At 46.4% G+C, this 20367-nt stretch overlaps 5 protein-coding genes across 5 annotated transcripts; 3 read left to right on the top strand and 2 right to left on the bottom strand.

Annotated features, from left to right (window-relative positions):
• Positions 1 to 564: 564 nt before the first annotated feature.
• N7517_003550 (uncharacterized protein) lies at positions 565 to 2348 on the bottom strand (the record flags this gene model as incomplete). Its single annotated transcript, XM_056721280.1, has 5 exons — positions 565 to 845; positions 903 to 1442; positions 1514 to 1952; positions 2073 to 2169; positions 2224 to 2348. 5 exons carry the CDS (start codon positions 2346 to 2348, stop codon positions 565 to 567), a joined length of 1482 nt encoding a protein of 493 aa, XP_056577530.1.
• Positions 2349 to 3157: 809 nt separating this feature from the next.
• On the bottom strand, positions 3158 to 5098 carry N7517_003549 (cytochrome P450; the record flags this gene model as incomplete). The annotated part of the gene is made up of 7 exons (XM_056721279.1): positions 5040 to 5098; positions 4852 to 4956; positions 4664 to 4792; positions 4224 to 4585; positions 4036 to 4084; positions 3404 to 3948; positions 3158 to 3323 (listed from the first exon to the last, which is right to left on the bottom strand). Exons 1-7 carry the CDS (start codon positions 5058 to 5060, stop codon positions 3158 to 3160), a joined length of 1377 nt encoding a protein of 458 aa, XP_056577529.1. The 5' UTR covers positions 5061 to 5098.
• Positions 5099 to 9651: 4553 nt separating this feature from the next.
• On the top strand, positions 9652 to 12936 carry N7517_003548 (ankyrin repeat domain-containing protein; the record flags this gene model as incomplete). The annotated part of the gene is made up of 1 exon (XM_056721278.1): positions 9652 to 12936. One exon carries the CDS (start codon positions 9652 to 9654, stop codon positions 12934 to 12936), a length of 3285 nt encoding a protein of 1094 aa, XP_056577528.1.
• A 2280-nt stretch (positions 12937 to 15216) lies between these two features.
• N7517_003547 (uncharacterized protein) lies at positions 15217 to 16035 on the top strand (the record flags this gene model as incomplete). The annotated part of the gene is made up of 1 exon (XM_056721277.1): positions 15217 to 16035. One exon carries the CDS (start codon positions 15217 to 15219, stop codon positions 16033 to 16035), a length of 819 nt encoding a protein of 272 aa, XP_056577527.1.
• A 1576-nt stretch (positions 16036 to 17611) lies between these two features.
• On the top strand, positions 17612 to 18283 carry N7517_003546 (uncharacterized protein; the record flags this gene model as incomplete). The annotated part of the gene is made up of 1 exon (XM_056721276.1): positions 17612 to 18283. The coding sequence occupies one exon, from the start codon at positions 17612 to 17614 to the stop codon at positions 18281 to 18283; it is 672 nt and encodes a 223-aa protein (XP_056577526.1).
• Between the last annotated feature and the right edge of the window lie 2084 nt (positions 18284 to 20367).

The following is a 20367-nucleotide window of genomic DNA, read 5'->3' as shown; positions in this document are numbered from 1 at the left end:
GTTTGTGTAATAGATGAGCTGTTGAGAAGCCAAGAACTGAGTCCTGCGTTATGCAATCCATTATGCAGTCGGGTCCAGTGCAAACAGAATCAATTACCATTTTGGATAGATAGTTGCTACGTGGTTATTATTGCCAGTCTGTCGCTTATGATTCTCTGAGATTCGATAGTTTCAATTTCAAAGATCATGCACCATAGTTCCTTTCTGGCTATCATACATATCTCCCAAGCGATCTGTCATGAGTTCTCAGACTTTGAATGCAGTATATTTCTTCCTTTTATTTCATTCTTTCGATAGAACATATGCAAGATGTGTGTATTAAACTTGGCTAGACTAAAACTCCCGTTCAATTGCAATAACAGATAGTGATGCATTCGATTATAAAACTTCTACACCTTTGTCGGAATATATCGAAAACTATTCTGACATTTTACTTGCCCACACCATACATAAATCTGTATCGTTTTCACAAGTTGAATGCGAGTAAAAATAAACAGAGATTTTCGTAAAATTTCAAGTAGAATTCGATATCAATAGACATCACCTCCATTGATCTCTACCCGATCAAGCCGCTCGGACCAGCCCCAGGGCTCCCTGTTGAAGATTGACGGTCATCCCATTTACCACATCAACACGGAACTTGTTAAGATCCGACTTGAGTTCCGCCTTCTTTATGCGATCACACGTCAGCTCGCCACGTTCATCTTCACACAGTGTTTTCCCGTTTGGAGCTATGTCCGTGGTCCCATCCACTTTACGAATGACTCGCATGCAGAACTCCACTGAATCGGTCACGTCCTGTTTACTCAGCTTTCCTCCACCAATCTCCACAGTCCCTTGGATGACTGGAATAGAGATTAGCAAGGGAAGGAAATGGGTAAAAGAAATGGAAAGAGACTTACTAGGTCGGAAGAAGCTAAAGGCACGATCAAAGTTTTCCTCCTCATACTCATTCAATACAGGGCGCTCCTGTCCTGTGATTTGCGCATATGCACTAGTGACCACCAGGAGAAACCGTGTATAGGCCTCTCGGATCTTTTCCGAGTGCCAGGTGACCGCCGTCTGTTCGGTGCAGTCCCCCTTGATTGACGCACAGATAGAGGCGGCGGCAGAGAGCGCTCCGGTGAATGCCAGATGCACACCCGAAGAGAAGAGAGGGTCGATGAAGCACCCGGCATCTCCAACTATGCGGATGTAAGGACTAGCGTAGCTTGAGGCACTGTACGACCAATCGGTGGCTGATTTGACTTCCGATACGAGTGTGGCGTTTTCCAGCAATTCAGAAATCATTGGAGCGTCTTTCATGTGCGTCAGAAAGAAGTCGCGCGTTGTAGGCGACGCCATCTCTTTCTTCTTAGCTGTGAAGCTGGCCTGTTGCATGACCACGCCAACGGAGGTTGTGTTGTTGTGAAGAGGAATAAACCACGCCCAGCCGGATCCATCTAAGAGAGCACCCAATTTTAGCGCCCTATTTCAATGTCACATCAATCTGAAATTGCGTCGACATAGTTACCTTGTAGCCGGGGGAAGAAAGGGCCCCCTTCTGCGGGTGTACCCTTTCCATACGTTCCAGCTCCCTCAAAATATCCCCAAGTCGCGATATTCTTAAGGCCTTCGTTATATCGGCGGTTCTTCATATACTTGGTACTAACCAAGCCTGCTCGTCCACTGGCATCCACCAAGTACTGGAATCGAACTGTACCCCTGGCTGTCTTGTCCTTGCGTGTCCAGGAGGCAGAAACGGGCCGTCCTTGCTTGGAATTGTCATGGCCTTCCTGGCAGCCAGTGGGGAGGAACTCAATTCCATTGACTTTCACTCCATCGAACACTTTGGCACCACTAGCTCCCGCATGTTCGAAGAGAATCTGGTCGCACTCGGACCGAATCACATTCCATGCATGTCCACCAAATGCAAGGAAGTTTGTGTCTAGATAGTGCTGAGTTAGTCGTGCCTTTGGGAAGATCATCATGGTAGTTCTTTACATGCTGCTGGTTTGCTATTATAGCTGAACGAAGCTCCATTCTGTAATATGGTTAGTTGGCCTTCGAAACACTTTCAAGATCATGCTGACCTTATGAATGAATCCATGGCTTTCAAACTTGTCATACACGTCAATGAATTTCAAGAACTCTCGTGTGGACGGCAACAAGCTCTCGCCAATGTGGTATCTAAATTTCGAGTCAATCGTCCGTTCTTTAGAAAAGAGATGTGGCTTCACTCACCGAGGGAACACATCGGCTTCTAGCAAGACGGTAGAGATTCCTTCCCGTGCCAGCACCGAAGCAGCATATGACCCTCCTGGCCCACCACCTACCACCAGCACAGTACATTCTTCCGGAATAGACATGGTGACTTGAGATAAAGCAAATTTCAGATTTCAGGATGCTGATATAGATGTTGAGTAGGACTCGAGACAATCCAGTAGATTTTAAACCCAAACCTAGCGGGAATTCTCTCTTTTTGAGACAGGGATATTCATGTAGACTGTAAATATATTTTTTAATCCCCGATTTCGGCTATCTCCGACAAGATCGTGCTTGATCTGATCCCTAGATTGCCTGTTTGGGAGATACACTCATCAATTTCTAAAAGAAGAAAATTAAAGTAAGAAAGCACACCGATATAGCTAATTAACATGAAATCTTAATCGTAGAGTCCTTGCATAGAGATAGGCTGCTGTGTTACTCCGATCGTAGCTTAGAGCTTTATGCACATTGCTCCGCGACCTGAGATTTGAGATGCTTCATTTATAACTGTAAATACGAAAGGAAAATATGATATCACAAATCTGCATCTAGAAGGTTTAAAAAACAGAAATTACACACCGAAATTTGTCTGCACAATGTTCTTCATCTATGCCATGTGGTCTTCAGCTTAGAAATAGCGGTATGTTAACATGCAGCTTCATTATGGAACATGCATGCTAGTTGTTATCGTGACACGAACATCCAAATATGATAGAGATTTCTTTTGCTAGTTATACAATCTTGACCGTTAAATTGTTCAATCCGGTGGATTCTGAAATATGTCTATACTTCAATACACTGGAATACGAACGAACCATTTCATACATATCTATCCGCAAATTCCAAACTCACTATACTTGATTTAGCACGCTCGTAGGATGGCATATTGGCACATCGACTCATAGATACTCTATCTTTCAATTTTCCTCAACAGAATTTTCACCCCCAAATCTGCCAAGTTGTGCCTCTTGATCTTGAAACCTGCCGGCAGACTTCCCTGCAATTTGATCTCGAAATGAAACAGCAGATATGCCAGAATGAGCCGAACCTCATCGGCTGCGAAAAAGCGACCTGGGCTGAAAAAGGACAAACGATTAATATGAATATCTAGATGGAACCTGCCGAGACGATGGAATATCAAAAAGGGACAACATACCAGACGTGTTTTCCATCTCCAAACTGAAGATAATGAGGATTTGTAGAAGTATACTTGAATGCCTCAGGTGTTTCGGAACTCTTGGCAAGGTCATAGAATCGAAGACCATCGAATTCAAGGGGGTTCTTGATATATTTTTCATCAAATAACATGGCCGCGTTCGGCGTTAAGAGAACTGTCCCCTTAGGAATTCGAAGACCATTCTTGAATTGAAAGTCCTTCTTGACCACACGGGGAGTTCCAGCGTGATCAAAGCAGTTGAACCGATGGGACTCCTTGATAAAACTATCCAGTCTCTTCATCGACTCAATCCCTTCTTTGGTCCAAGTGTCATTGTGGGCTGAAAGAGTCGATACGACCTCTTGTCGGAGGAGATCTACATATTCTGGCCTGGCGGCAAGCTCGCAGAGACATTGGACAAGGACGACGGTAGTGTTGAAACTGGCCCCGAACGTATTGGCAGCAAGTAGCTGGGCAATGTCCAGCTCATTATGACCACTATTTGTGTCCTGCTGGGACCATCGCCAGAACCAATCTGTCAAGTCCTATATGCAAGGTTTCAGTAATGGGAATGCAACGGCCGGGGTTTCTTTGAACTGAAAGGACAATGAAAGGAGAAAATCGATACTTACTTCGGGCTGTCTCCCTTCCTTTGCCATCTCTTCCGACTTGATCTTTCGTCTGTTGATCAGATCAAGGAAGAGGCTCTGCATTTTATTTGATAGCATAACAACACGAGATGAGCGTGCTATAATACTTTCAGCAATACCATAAAGGTCAGCATAATGAAGATACCAAGAAGAAGGGAAATCCAACTTACGGCTTCAAAAACTCCGGAAAGCTCCTGATATATGGTCCCCCAATTATGATTTCGGCCGTATAATCACAGAAAAGATCGATGTTCGCTGGATTTCGGCATCCATCCCCTATTAGTAACTTTGCCACAAGTCCCATTGTAAGACGTCTGGCCATGGTATAACAATCCAAAACATTCCAGCCGCCATCAACCTTCATATGCTCCTTCACCTCCTGTTCGAATGAGTACTCGAGTTCCCGGATGAAATTTGGGAAATATTGATCTGAGGATCTTGTGCGGCTTCGGGACCAGGTGAGGGCTTTACTCATCATTGAGCTTGGAATTTTATGAAATAATCCGGGTGCCGTAAACTTGGACTGGAAGAACTATAGTACACTTGACGATTAGTTTATTGTAACCATTCATGTGTAATATAGTCACAGATTGGATGGTAAATTACCTACCCCTTGTATTGGAGCTGTGGAAGACAGGTAATCATCCGGAGCATTGAGATACTCCCTGATCATCGCATCGTTGCAAATACAGACATCCCAGCCGGTTGGTGTGGCCACTTGGAATGCAAAGTCTCCATGCTATGTTGACAAAGTAAGATATCTCTCCATCATGGAAAGGTGAAGTAGAGCATATTCACCAGATCATATCCTTCTTGTAGCAACTGAGGGCCACATCTGCCCCAACGACGGGCGGCCCTCCACGATTCAAATATCCCTTCTCCTCCCACGACGGGAACATCGACCTAACATGGTGGAAAAATACATCAGCTAGGTCTCAATATCAAAGAAGTGATATGGCAAAAGTAAATGGGAGGAAAATACACACCCATGATTGGTAGTATTGCATCCACCGACGGATCACCAGTAGGATGATAGTTGCACTGCCTAGAAAAGCGAGTGGAGGATCAAACAAAATAGTAGATAATGCCATTATCAATCCCTTGGCCTAGTAAGATGGTTGATTTCCCGGGGCGAGGTTGTTCAGGAATTGAGGGATATGAAGGGGATGTCGAGGAACAGCGGACATCCATGGATAGCCCCACACAGGCCTTGGGATAAAAATCAGGCAGATTAGCTCAAGGTATCAGCACGTCCGGTGGAAGCTAATGTTGTAGAAGGGGTATAATCCTTGCGTTTTCTCGGGGTACTGGAGCAATCAAATTTTAGTGGTATATAGAGTTGATCACACCTGCAGCTGGCACCGGCCAGACCTAATATTACATGACAGATATTATTTGCACTCCCCCTTTTTGCTAAGTCGCATGTCTGCTGAAACTACGAGTAGTACCATTGAGATGGCTTTCGCTGCTTGCTAATTGATTTATTATACCCTAAGGTAAAATCTAAGAAGATGCTAGGGGTGAATGGTGGACTTAGGAAATAGACACCGAGGGTGTATCGCAGAGGTGAAAAGAATTAATGACAACTCCTCTGAAAAATGTATAGAAGCTAATATACAGGTTTATAGGTCATATAGCCCTTGGCAGGACAGGAACTACACCTAGATTGCTGTAACAGTCTCAGGAGCCCAAGTCACATGTGAGGAGCTGTGTACTTCACGCCTAAGATCGACAGTAATCGTGCCAAGCGCCTAACGCTTTTTCTAGAGAAGGTAGGTCCCACCGATAGTAAAAATCAATAAAAAATATATTATTACCCGTTTAGGACTAGATCCGTTTACTAAGCCCCTCTATAATATATTACCTGTTTTACGATTTCACCTTCTTACTTTCTCCACTCTTCACATCCACGCACATCATTTTACTACCACGTTAAACTAGTTCTTTATAGACCTCATTAAAAACATTTAGAGGGCCGGCATCTCCCGCCCTCCGCCCGACCCTCCGCCCTTTAAGGGCCGCTCGAGGGCGGCCCTTATCGGCCCTAACTCTATTCTAGGACAAATACCTTAGGGTATTTGGATTTTAGGTGGTTTGATTGGCTCCCGGAAGGTGGGTCTAGCTTAGGTATTTGGTGTTGTAAATACCTGACTTCCTATGCTCCGATTAGTCTAAAGATTTGTAGAGTTCTATTTTACCTATATAGGAGGGTGCTATCAAAATTTGGAATCGATACCTACCCGGGAAGGTGGTTAAATATTAAGTTGAAAATCGATCTTTTCTTTTAGTGGGGTGCGACCGTAGATTTCAATACGGGGTCCCGTACAAATCCGTATCTATCTTATCTTCGAGTGCATGCTTATCATTGCCTTGTATGGTGTTCCCATCAGGGATTCGACATACTGGGCCTGAGCTGAATAGTACATGCTCTGATTACGACAACAAGGGTTCGCCAACCAATTGTGACAATGCCCGAGATGATTTTGCAGCCGTCTTAGGCTCAGACCACACCTATCTGATGTTACATTTCTAGCGGAGCTGAAGGAAGACGGCCGTCTACCCTAGACAGGCCCCGAAATAAGACATTGTATGGGAACATCATACAGGCATCGAGCAAATCAGATAGCATCGCAACCCTTTCCATGATTTACAACGGCCCACACCTCTCGTGCTAAATTCCTATTGCTCAACGCAGACAAGGCAGATTTTCTCTTGGCTTGTGTCTGCTCGTGTTAATTCTCTTGAATGATGATGTTCTCCCTTGGGCACTCGGGGTAGTCAACTGATATAGATCACTTGTTTCCGGTTGCGCAGTCCCTCTTTCTTGTCAGTCTCTAGTATCATGTCGGTGAATCTTGATGATATTCAATTTTACCGTGGCCCATCCAAGCCCAGAGCTCAACCTTGGCTTTCGACAGCAAGCGGAACATGTCTGGTACCCCATTGTCGGCTCGGCCACCTGAATTTGCAAACGACTCGACCCCTTCGGTGATAGACCACTACGAACCCCTTTCTCCAGTCCCTCATCCAGATAATATCACACACCAGAAAACACTTCAGCCACCAAATATATTTGATATTGAGATGAGTATGATATTAGAAACAGTGCCAACAACCGAAGATTCCTATGAAAGCGGTGCCTCTTTTGCACAAACGCTTAGCTGTCATCTCCAAGAGCTGTCAAGCAAAGGGGTGTCTGAAAATCGTAAGTTGAAGCTCCGAAATGTTCTTCATCACAGACTGCTAATCATTTCTATCTACAGCGGCATCGCGTGCTTTACGTGAAACGATTGAATTCGACAGTTCAGGCTTAGTTCCAAGGTACCATTCATTTTGCAACAGACCATCGTCATCCCCTGCTTTGAATATTCCGAAGTCCCCTTCACCAAGCATAGTGGATTGGTCGTCTATTGGTTCGTTAGCTCTAGAAGACACCCAGCAGCAACAAGCCCATCTCCCACGTGCAACCGCCGAATCTTCCAGTCCAGCCAATATCGAGGAAGTTTCCAATAGATGTGGTACATATCGTGAAAACTCTTCAAGCACTCCGTTCTCTTGTACCTCATCCTACCAAGGTCTCGCCTCCAGGACAACAAACGGGAGAAGCGCATCCTTATCTTTGCCGGATGATAGCCCTGGTGGCCGTCAGATTAGCCACATCGGATTAGAGTCGGATTCCTGTCCTACGAGCGTTGCTGTGGCAGATAGTCCCAAGCCAGCCAATCCACTACATGTCAACACACCAGATTTGGCCAATGTAGAACAAGCCACCAACTGTGGTCATGATGTTTCTCAATCAAGAGCAGCTAGTATCTCGGCAGGCACTCCTCCAATGCGCGGGAAGAGCAGAGAATACAGACAGCCTTCTACTGCCACACTATATACTGCATCTAAAGAGCGACGTATGTCTGTCGCTATCGCTGTGGTGATACCCCCGCCACGCCCACACCATTTACGCGGTATGCGTTCGAGCGCAAAACCTGTTTTACTAGATGCCGACCACAGCGACAACAGCAAAAGCTTCGATGATACCTCGGACGAAGTCTTCACAAATGAGTCAATTGAATCAGAATCCTCGGAATTTGAAGACCACCAAGGCTCTATGGAGGCAGACGATCACTCAAATATGGCCGCTTTATGTCATGCTAACGACAAGTCCCTGAATTCCTCAACAAGCCATCGCGGGTGTAAAGATATTATTGGGCGGGCAATCCTCACCATGGAAACCCTAGGGCGTGATCCCACTTACTTTTTCACCTTTACGCCCGACAATGTCCGCTCGACGCCATATAAGCCTATCCAAAGTTCTCCTCGTGAATCCGAGAGACCGGCTAGAATTAGAAAGATCCAAGTAACCAGAGGCTGTTCCCACGACAAAAGGAAACGTCAGCTATATACAACCGACGAAGACCGTTTACTCGTGAAGCTGAAGGAAGAAAGGAAGTTAGCGTGGGGGGAGATCACGAGTCACTTTCCTGGTCGCAAATCATCATCATTACAGGTACACTATTCTACCAAATTGAGGCCTAGAAAAACCAATAAAAGTTGCCTGCGAAGCCGGAAGGGAGCCAGAAACTGAAAATACATACTCTTAAAGTACTTCTCGTCTTTGTACCCTCGCCCCCTTCGAATCTATGGATATCCAATCTTAAAACAGAGGACTTGCCATTCGACCAAAAAGCAACGCTGCTTATTGGTGTCAGGCTTATATCTCAACATCCAACAGTACGTCAATGAGACCTACCAAGAGTAGATTTATATCACGACATATTTTTGTCATCATGGGCGTAGAAGAAGCTCTAGGGCAGACGCAGTGAAGACAGACTTATTTCGTTGCCAATATACAATCAATCTATATGCCGAGACCATAATAATATCGGCCGGGTCGTTATAATGTCAAGAAAAAAAAAAAAAAACTGATGAAAAACGCCATCTGGCCGAATTCCCCCCCCCCCCCCCCCCCCTTCCTCTGGGGTATTCATTGGGCTCTCCAGGGCCTAAAGAGTATGAAGAAGGTGAGGCGAGCAGATCCTTGCTACTTTTCGTCCGGCGTGTGACTTTATGTGCGGCCCGTAGTCGGGTGGGTGTCGCCAGGGTGAGTTTAGGGTGAGCGCCGCTTTGAAGTCGCGAGACCGGGGGTGACAAGGGCGAGTGCGCTATAGACAGGGTGAGAATCTGGGTGAAAATCACGCAGGTCGCGCGACCACACTGACCCCTCGACTGGATGAGAAACGAGAAATCATTGGATACGATTAATTTTCCTGACACACCAGGTATCTTGGCATCTGCACACAGCCACCGTATGTGCTGTCAAAGTAATGTTTCATTGCTCCACAAAAGGTACCGCACCGAGCTGTATGCAAGAAGCGACTGATGTACAATTATACAAGTCAGTCTCCAACGAAGTGAATGACTGGTAAAACTAGATACCTAGGCGGTTCGGTGGCTGGAAGTCAGCACTATGGATGTTGGTTTGTTGACCATTGGCTCCTAGTGTAGTGGAGCTAATGGCGTTTAGCTCTCTTGTAAGTGCACTACATCTTCTTCACCTCACCACCTTTTCTAGACAACGCTAGCCTGCTAAAACTAGTACACGCTATGATACCAAACAATTATCCACTCCTAGAAGCATTTCAAAAAGCAACAGAACTCAAACTCTGTCCAAATCGCATATGGGCTGTTGCAGGAGAGAACTTACCCAACTTGCTACCCGATCTCGACTTGATCCCAGGTACCAGAGACAAGGTTGACGGGCATTGGAACTACCCTGAGCATGATGGGTGCACACCTGATTTTTGCGAGCACTCTCAACGTGATTTCACAGCGGTTCAACAACGTCACGAGTGCAAAAAAAAGACCCGATGCATGCAACTTCGATTTAAATTTCCGAGAGATAAACTGGAGGAAGCTGCACGCAATGGAAAGCCAACTGTGTGGAACCTAGCCGGACCTTCTATCCTTGAACCTCCTCAGCCATATATGGCCATTTCTCATGTCTGGTCAGACGGAACTGGGACCGGAGCCTGGAAAGACGGAGAAGTTAACGAGTGCTTGTATGAATTTTTCAAAGACATTGCAAAACAGTTCCAATGTGAAGGGATCTGGTGGGACACGATTTGCATTCCTCGCCCAAAAGCCGCCCGCAACAAAGCTATCCAAAAGATCCAGAGCAGCTACGAAGACGCCCGAATCACCTTGGTGCACGATTGTTTCCTCCGAAACTGGACTTGGGATCCGAAAACTGCCTGTTTTGCCATTCTGATGTCGCCTTGGTTCAGTCGAGGCTGGACTGCCCTGGAATTGAAGAAGTCGCGTAAAGTCAAGGTGATCTTTAAAGGACCCTGTGGCCCTGTCATCAAAGATCTTGACGAAGAGATTCTCGCAAAGAATGATGAGACCGACATTCCCCGCAAAGAAGCTTCTCAGATTATCAGGAATCTCCGGAAAGACATTACGACACTGAATGACCTTTTGATCGCGTTGGGCTCGCGCTATACGTCTTGGCCTAAAGACATAGCCACTATCTCTGCGCTACTAGTGGGTATCGCTCGAGAGGACCTGCAGCAAGAAACCTACGTGAGCATTCTGAAGAAATTCCGCCGGATTGCCCCTGGACACCTCTTCCACAACTCTGTGACTATGTCCAAAGGACTCGACTGGTCTCCGACGAATATCTTTAATATGCCTCTAGACTCCTCCGACCCTTCCCTAAATACCCTAACCATTTCAACAAATGGTGACATCCATGGGGAGTGGCGTGTTATTCCTATAGAGGCCGAACTCAAAGACAAGTGCTGGTGGAAGAACACGCATCCTCTGATGATACAGAAGCTCCAAGATGCCCTGAGACGCCCTCAGCAGCATCGGCTCTTAGCCGAGTGCCGCCCCGGGGAGTGCCGCCCCGGGCAAGAGACGAAGCCGGTAGAAAGGGCGTTGGTTGTGAGAAGAGTGGAAGGATCCCTCTATAAATACATTGGAGCCGTAGAATTTCACCAGGAGCTGAGAGAAAAGGATGGGGAGAACTGCGCCCACGCGAAAGCGGAAGTGATCATAGCCGGGATGACAGGAGACAGGAGACTACCCTCTTCAAACATCGAAAGAGACGACAGATCAAACAATACTGTTGTGGCCGAGAGCCCGTTACACTGTGCGATATGGAGAGGGCATTACAACACTTTCAAGAATCTCATTCACGGCGACAAAGACATCCTAGACGCTGCGGACCAATTTGGACGGCGGCCACTACATCTTGCAGCGGAGCGAGGACATCTGGAGATGGTCCAAGATTTGATATATCACAAAGCTGCCTTGAATGTACAGTGTCATCATGGGCAGACTGCGTTGCATCGCGCTGCGTGGGCAGGCTCCTTTGTTGTTATGAAAGAACTCTTGGAAAATGAAATCGATTCATTAAAGAAAGACAAGAATCGGAATACTGCATTGCACATAGCAGCAAAAATGGGATTTGCATCCGCTGCAAAGTCTCTCCTCAAGAGCACCGATGTTAATGTGAAGGGCTGTAATGATCTGACCCCTCTACACCTCGCGGCGATGAGCGGGCACAGAGCAGTGGCAGAGGTGCTTAAGGGTGCCGATGTCGAAGCTAAGGACAACAAAATTGGTTGGACTCCGCTACATTGCGCAGCCGATAACGGGGACCCGGAGTTAGTCGAACACCTGATCAAATGTGGCGCGGCAGTCAACACGCATGATGACCAGGTCGGTTGGACACCCCTACATATCGCGGCGATTACCGGGCACAAAGCGGTCGTCGATCTTTTACTTGACAAGGGCGCCTATAGCACAGCTAAAGACAAATACGATTGGACGCCGCTACAATTCGCGGAAATGAATGGGCATGCGGAGGTAGTTGAGCTACTCCATAGCGAAGACAGCATGGGCGCTGACACAATATCTGCACACGAGGGCTTTTGGACACCGCTGCACTGCAAAGCGATCAACAACGAGCATGGAATGGTCAAGCTATTGGTCGACAATGGTGCTGACGTCTATTGTACTAACAAAGATGAGAGTTGGACACCACTTCAATTTGCGGCAGAGAACGAGCTCCGAACTGCGATCCGCCGGCTGCTCGAAAAAGGTGCCAATTTCATGGCAAATAATAGCCAGCCGCCGCTGCACGGGGGCGCCCGCCGCGGGTATGACCTCCGAACTGCGATGCAGCCGCTGCTCAACAAAGAGGCCAAAGACTGGAAAAAATGCACGCCACTGCACTGGGCTGCCAAGTACGGGCGCGAGGCAGTCACGCGGCAGCTACTCGAGGAGGGTGCCGAAAAGGAGGCTCAGGATTCAGATGGCTGGAGGCCGCTACACTGGGCCGTCGAGTGCGGACAAGACGGGGTCGTGCGGGAACTGCTTGCCGCGGGTGCCGACAAGGAGGCTCAAACTAGGTATGAGAGCTGGAGCCCGCTACACCGGGCCGTTGAGCGCGGGCACAAGGTGATCGTGTGGGAACTACTCGCCGCGGGCGCCGATACGGAGGCTATGGACGGGTATTGCTGGACGCCACTAGCTACGGCCGCCAGGCACGGGCACAAGGCGATGGTGCGGGAACTACTCGCCGCGGGCGCCGATAAGGAGGCTAGAGTGCACGGTATGACGCCGCTCCACTGGGCCGCCGAGCACGGGCACAAGGCGGTCGTGCGGAGTCTGCTCGCCGTAGGCGCCGATAAGGAGGCTAGAGCGTGTGACAAGACGCCGCTCCACTGGGCCGCCGAGCACGGGCACGAGGCGACCGTGCGGGAACTGCTAGCCGCGGGCGCTGACAAGGAGGCTAAAACCTCGAATGGCATATTGCCACTATACTTAGCCACCGAGCGCGGGCACGAGGCGGTCGCCCACCTGCTGAACGCGAGCGCCTAATTCTATTCTAGGACACATACCTGGTAGGTATGTGGATTTTAGGTGGTTTGATTGGCTCCCGGAAAGTGGGGGGGGGACCAGGTATTTCGACTCATAAATACCTGGTCTAGACTACTCCGATTAGTCTAAAAATTTATAACATTCTATTCTAACTATATCTAAAGGTGCTAACAAAATTTAGAGTCGATAGCTACCCGGGAAGGTGGTTAAATATTAAGTTGAAAATCGATCTTTTTTTTTGGTGGGGTGCGACCGTAGATTTCAATATAGGATCCCGTATAAATCCGTATCTATCTTATCTTAGTAACCTAGTAGTAAAAATATCATATTGTATTCGTATTTACGCGGGTACGTAATTTTAATAGCGGCCACTACGAAAATATATCTTTTTAATTTTTATTCTGTGAGTAATTTAGCAGATAGAATATTATAGCCTAATAGTAGGTTATAATATTTTATAGAGGAAGTAATATCTTATATAATATGATTATATAAGATATAGTATTGAAGGTTATACTTATCCTAAATAGGAGATAAAGATATATGTATATGGATGAGAATATATTAAGAAGTATATTATTATTCTATTAGAGAGTAGACTGTCACCCTTTTTATAGACATTTTAGGAGGCAAATATAAGATAATATAAGATATCATATTATCTCACGATTTATGGCGATTTAGAAGTGAATCATAATATAGTTTACCACTATTAGTATATCCTTAGATATAGTAATAGTTACCAGTAATTTATATATGATATCCTTCACACCATTATACTCTACTATAATATACTATTATACCAAGATATTCCTTAGGTGATCAGCTATTAGGTAATTATATTAAAGTTATAAAATACACTATTATATAGAGTTTTAGGGCTATAAAATGCACTATTCAGATTCTTTATAGCTAGGCTAGAAGGGGAGATATAAATAGATTTAGATAAATATATGAAAATTACTACTATATCAACTTCGATATATATATATCTATACTATATATATATCTATATTATACATTTATACTACTTCTATCGTACAATTTAATTAATTAGATACTATATAAGTGTATAGGTACTAGATATAGAGGATTACGTAATAAAAATTGAAAATATCCTACTATATTTAATCTAAGCGCTTGACTATTTACTACGTCTATTTACTATTTGCTATTGTTATGGGGCCGTCGTACTTCGTACGAAGCCCTATGGAAGATGCTTGCTTATGCTGCGCGGAATCTGCCAAACGTTACCGCCTTCGACGGAATATGTACACATTTGTTAGCTCAGGAGAACTCCTCTCCTCAACGAAACCTTCTTGTTCTTAAAACCCGTCTAAGTTGCACAACTAGGCTAGTTCCGTAACAGGCCCAGAGGGGGCTCTGGCAAATCAGCGGGCCTCTGGCATAGAGGGGGGCTGCAGCCTAAGGCCAGTTGGTCAGGCAGCCTTTGCTACAGAGAGGGGCAAAGAGGGGGCTGTAGCATAGAGGGGGGGCTGCAGCCTCAGGCCAGTTAGCCAGGGAGCCTTTGCTGCAGAGAGGGGCCCAGAGGGGGCCTCTGGCAAATCAGCGGGCCTTTGCTATAGAGAGTATAAGTGCAGAATAATACTTAGGCTATAGGATCTATTTAACTCATTATGTAGGCACGAGCTTAGACCGTAGCCTCTACCAAGGCCCAGCCCCCTCCGGGTAACCGGCTTGGGTAGGAGCGTTAGGCGCAGCCCCCCACTAATGCCCAGCCTCCTCCGGCCTCCGGGTAACCGGCTTAGGTAGGAGCGTTAGGCGCAGCCCCCCACTAATGCCCAGCCCCCTCCGGCCTCCGGGTAACCGGCTTAGGTAGGAGCGTTAGGCGCAGCCCCCCACTAATACCCAGCCCCCCGGCCTCCGGGTAACCGGGTTAGGCAGCAGTGGGGCGCAGCCCCCTAATAATGCCCAGCCCCCTCCGGGTAACCGGCTTAGGCAGCGGCCTCTCCTATTTACTTACGAACCTATCGGCCTTCGGCCTTTACTAACTACCGAGACGAGAGATATATATACTCCCAACCGCCCCCTAACTATACCCCCTTTGTTCTTTATCATTAACGATATATATATATCTTTACCTTTTCACTTTTTCATCTTATCTACCTCGCTATGTCAACACCTCACCTACCCACTTTCCTCACCTATCTAGATGAATTTCATCTTCTTATCTACACTATTTGCCGGCAGGCCATTCCGAGCAAGGACCCCCTACCCCATATAGCTAAGCATGACCCTACGATCTCAACAAACCAACCAATGCTTAGCTATATAGAGTGCCTTTTCACAACACTACGCCCTATCACTAAAGCCTATGCTATGATTAGGCTAGTAAGCCCTATCCCCCCTATCCCTAGTTTGCCCGTCCCTACCCTTAGGTCCCAATGCCTCTACGAGAACTGCTTCACTATTTCTATAGGCGAGCCGCAGGGTCTTATTCACCTCCGCAATACCCATAGCCTTCGAGGGCCTACGTCTAAGCTTAATAAGCACCTTATAGCCTACCACTACCAAGGGCTCCAGAAGAACCGGTTCTTCTTCGCCACCCAGGGCCCCCACCCTCAGGGCTCCCAGCCCCAAGCCTCTCAGGGCTCCCAGCCCCAAGCCTCTCAGGATCCCCAGCCCCAAGCCTCTCAGGATCCCGAGCCCCAAGCCTCTCAGGCCCCCGAGCGCCAGGCCTCTCAGGCCCCCGAGTCCCAGGCCGCTACTACAGTCCTAGCCCAGCTCCGAGCCTACCATACAAGCCAGCAGCCCGCTAGCCAGCCCCGCACGCTAGGCCCTACTAGCCGCCACGAAGTGACTACTTTTCAGCGGCTCACAGGCTATATAGACCTAATCGGCAACCGAGACCTTTCGAAAATAGGGGGGCTATTTAACCTTAGCATACCCGACGCCCAACTACCTCCCGACGACCTTAGGAAGTTCCTCCTACTTACTATTTGCTCTCTCTTTAAGGCCTCTAACGCCCTTATCTCTCAGACTAGCCGCTCAGCCCTAGTCAAGCTTATGCAATTTAGCTCTGAGAGGGAGGGTATTAGGCCTTTTAGGTCCTATCCCATGGGGGTTGTTGCAGTCTAGTAGACTGGAATTAGGACATTGCCTTAAGTATGGTGGATAAAAGTGGGGCCATGAGTAGACTGGAATACTTTTCGTGAGTAGACTGGAAAAGCTTCTCGTACGAGGATGAAGCTCAAAATTTGTAAAGTTCTATCCCATGGGGGTTGTTGCAGTCTAGTAGACTGGAATTAGGACTTTGCCTTAAGTATGGTGGATAAAAGTGGGGCCATGAGTAGACTGGAATACTTTTCGTCAGTAGACTGGAAAAGCTTCTCGTACGAGGATAAAGCTCAAAATTTGTAAAGTTCTATTCTAGACTATAAAGATTATGGTCACCGAATTTTAGAGTAATTGACCAAGTTATAAAGGTGTGGTGGCTGATTGAAAATCGGAATTATTTTTGATGGGGTGCGACCGTACGAAGGGCCAGCACTCTTCAACTTTATTTTAAAATATATATTTTAAGTTAGGATTACTTATAGATTCATATTCTAATCCATGGTATATTTACATGTTGTCCCATTATTAATTTTTTCGTACAATTTAAGCTCCAGGTAGGACTGTCAAGATTGTTTGGTCCATGGGATATTCATGCCTTGTCCCATTATTCATGTATCATCCATTAGTGATGTCTCGTACGATTCAAGCTCTAGGCAGGACTGTCACATATGATATTCATAGCTTATCCCATTGTTGAAGGCTCATCCTATTGTTGATACCTTGTCCCATTATTCATGTATCGTCCATTAGTGATATCTCGTACGATTCAAGCTCCAGGAAGGACTGTCAGAGTTGTTGGGTCCATGGCATATTCATGGCTTATCCTATTGATGAAGGCTTGTCCTATTGATGACGGCTTATCCCATTGAGGAAGGCTTGTCCCGTTGATGAAGGCTTGTCCCATTGATAAAGGCTTGTCCCATTATTCATGTATCGTCCATTGATGATATCTCGTACGATTCAAGCTCTAGGCAGGACTGTCACAATTGTTGGGTCCATGGCATATTCATGGCTTACCCTATTGATGAAGGCTTGTCCCATTGATGAAGGCTTGTCCCATTATTCATGTATCATCCATGAGTGATGTCTCGTACGATTCAAGCTCTAGGCAGGACTATCATATATGATATTCATGGCTTGTCCCATTGTCGAAGGCTCATCCCATTGTTGAAGGCTCATCCCATTGTTGAAGGCTCATCCCATTGTTGAAGGCTCATCCCATTGTTGATACCTTGTCCCGTTATTCATGTATCGTCCATTGATGATATCTCGTACGATTCAAGCTCCAGGCAGGACTCCGTTCCTTAATCGCCAGCAGCTGATACACCAGCTTGATCGGATCGTTATCGACGAGTGTCATCTGATGCTCCACCAACATAGCAATTTCCGGCCTACCTTTCGAAAGCTCAGCCAGCTTACCAATACCACCGCTCAGCTAGTCTTACTCACAGCCACACTCCCACCAAGCGCCGAGCACCAACTCTAGAAGCGGCTTCATTGCACAAGGGAGAATATCTCACTATATCGGGATCGTACGAGCCGGCATAATGTAGCCTACCGTGTTTGGAGGCCTCTAATTAAGCGTGGCTTCGAAAGCATGTCCCAGTGGATCCAGATGGATTGTGTGGCCCGGTTTATCCATCAACGTGTGCAGCTCGGCTTCCCAGGCCGTACAATTGTATACTATAGCACCATCACACATACTCGTACGATGGCCGGTCTCCTAGGCTATGAGGGCTTCTTTGCCGAGCAGGCTGATCGTGCTGGGATCTTGGAACGGTTCCGTGGCGGCATAGGTAAAGTCCTTGTGGCCACCAACGCGCTTGGGATGGGGATTGATATTCCTGATATCCGGTGTGTGATCCATCTTGGGTGGCCCCGTACGATGCTCGACTACAGCCAGGAGAGTGGACGGGCTGGACGAGGCGGCCAACCCAGCGAGGCAATCATCATCCAGCCAGATAGTTTCCATGAGCCACCAATCTGGTTCCAACTACCTGCTGGAGCGGATGAGAAACAAGTGCAAGCCCACCAGGCCGATATAAGGCTCGTACGAGAGTATCTTAATGTGCCACTAGATGGGTGCCGACGGGCAGTCCTCGATGGATATCTTGATGGGGACTTTGATGGGCGTACGAGGATACACTGTGGTGATATTATTGCGCAGGGGCTTGACGAACAACGGTGTGACCGATGTCAACCTGATTGGTTCCATGGGCTCTCGTACGAAGTGACACGGGCTATGCTACCGGAAGCAGAGATATCCTAGCAGGGTGTCATGGTGAGTGATAGCTGGCAGCCACTCCGTATAGCCCCAGCGAGTCCATATGGCTCGAGGGCATCTAGTACGGCCAGTACTGAGAGCTTCCAGTCCCAGGTCCCAAGAGGGATTCGACCTGCAGCCAGTCCTATACAGGGGCCAGTGATCTCTACTAGCGAGGCCAGGGCGATTCCCACTGAGGTGCGGTACGAACTCCGACAGCAGGATATCGTACGAAGGCAGTTTGGGCAGCAACGGCGGGAGGAAGGGCCTCTGGCACTGCAATTGATGGAATTCCTCGAGGCAGAAGTCCAGAGGTGGCAGGATCGGTGCTGGGTCTGTACGATGGATGGAGGTGATAACGACCATGACTTATATCAGTGTTATGCCCCTGGCAATAATACTGCTCGGCAGTGGTATCTTCGGTGGCGAAGTAAGATGTCGTACGAGCGAGGGGCGTGTTGCTTTCGATGTGGTATGCCACAGCAGATTTGTCGGGTTGGGTTTGAAAGGGGGGAGTGTATATATAAACATGTCTTACTCCCGATATACGCGATGATGGTATATGGGGTGCCCCAGCGGGACTTGAATCGTACGAGGAGTATACAGGGGCTCTGGGCTAGGCGGCTTCAAGAGCGTGGAGTTGATTTTGGTAATGAGGCTGACGTAGTGAGATTTTTAGGACAGATGGTAAATGGGTGGACTAACTGTACCGAGTTAATCTGGGGGGTTATCTGGCTTTGTAAGCAATATAAGGGGATTGATATATAGATAGTTATAATACTAGAAGTAAAGTGATATATATCCCTATAGAACGTACGAACTAGGAGTTAAAGTAAGAAGTTAGGAAGCGTATAAACTAGAAGGAGAAGTTGGATAGTATAAGGTATTTCGTAGGCGAGCTACGCACCCTACCTAAAATATATTCATTAATTTAATAGTTTCTTCTTTCACTTCGTACGAAGTATGACGGCCCTATAATAAAAGGTAATAATAAGGAGTGAATTCTACGGCTAGGGTTTACTTTTATAACGTAGAAATTATTAATAGGTGACTATTATTAAGTATACGAATTCATTTAGCTAGGGGCTTCCTCTATATATAATTTTTAAGGGTAAAGTGTTTATTAAATTATAGTTCGAAGGCCTACTAAATGACTAGTATATATTCTAAGGAGATAATATATAAATATATATTATAAAGAATAACTTTAAGGGTTATATAATAGAGGCTAAAGATATCCGTATCCTATAGGGGTAGTTATAGTGTAGTAGACTCGAATTAGGAGTTTACGTTAACTATAGTAGATAAAAGTAGGGCTATAGTAGATAAAAGTAGGGCTATAGTAGATAAAGGTAGGGCTATAGTAGACTAGAATAGTTTTATAAGTAGATTAGAAAAGCTTCTTATATAAAGATAAAGTTTAAAATTTATAAAGTTCTATTCTATACTATAAAGATTATAGTTAGTAAATTTTCGAGTAATTAATTGAGTTATAAAGGTATAGTAGGTAATTAAAAATTCGAATTATTTTTAATAGGGGATAACTATACGAGGGGCCCGCACTCTTCGACTTTATTTAAAAATATATATTTGAACTTTGATATTATATATATTTCTATATTATCCTACTAAGATTTTTTGATATAGGATTAAATATATAACTATAAGTTAGAGCTAGGAGTTGGAGCTAAGAGCTAGAGCTAGAGCTAGGAGTTAGAGCTAAGAGCTGGGAGTTAGAGCTAAGAGCTAGAGCTAAGAGTTAGAGCTGAGAGCTAGAGCTAGAGCTGAGAGTTAGAGCTGGGAGTTAGAGCTGAGAGCTAGAGCTAGAGCTGAGAGTTAGAGCTGGGAGTTAGAGCTGAGAGCTAGAGCTAGAGCTGAGAGTTAGAGCTGGGAGTTAGAGCTGAGAGCTAGAGCTAGGAGCTGAGAGCTAGAGCTGGGAGTTAGAGCTGGGAGTTAGAGCTGAGAGCTAGAGCTGAGAGCTAGAGCTAGAGCTGAGAGCTAGAGCTGAGAGCTAGAGCTGGGAGTTAGAGCTGGGGCTTAGGGCTTAGGGCTTAGGGCTTAGGGCTTAGGGCTTAGGGCTTAGGGCTTAG

Source organism: Penicillium concentricum, assembly GCF_028827145.1.
Source record: "Penicillium concentricum strain IBT 3081 chromosome Unknown utg000002l_segment0_segment0, whole genome shotgun sequence".
NCBI lineage: Eukaryota > Fungi > Ascomycota > Eurotiomycetes > Eurotiales > Aspergillaceae > Penicillium > Penicillium concentricum.
Note: the sequence above shows the minus strand (reverse complement) of the source record. Positions and strands in the feature narration are given on the sequence as shown.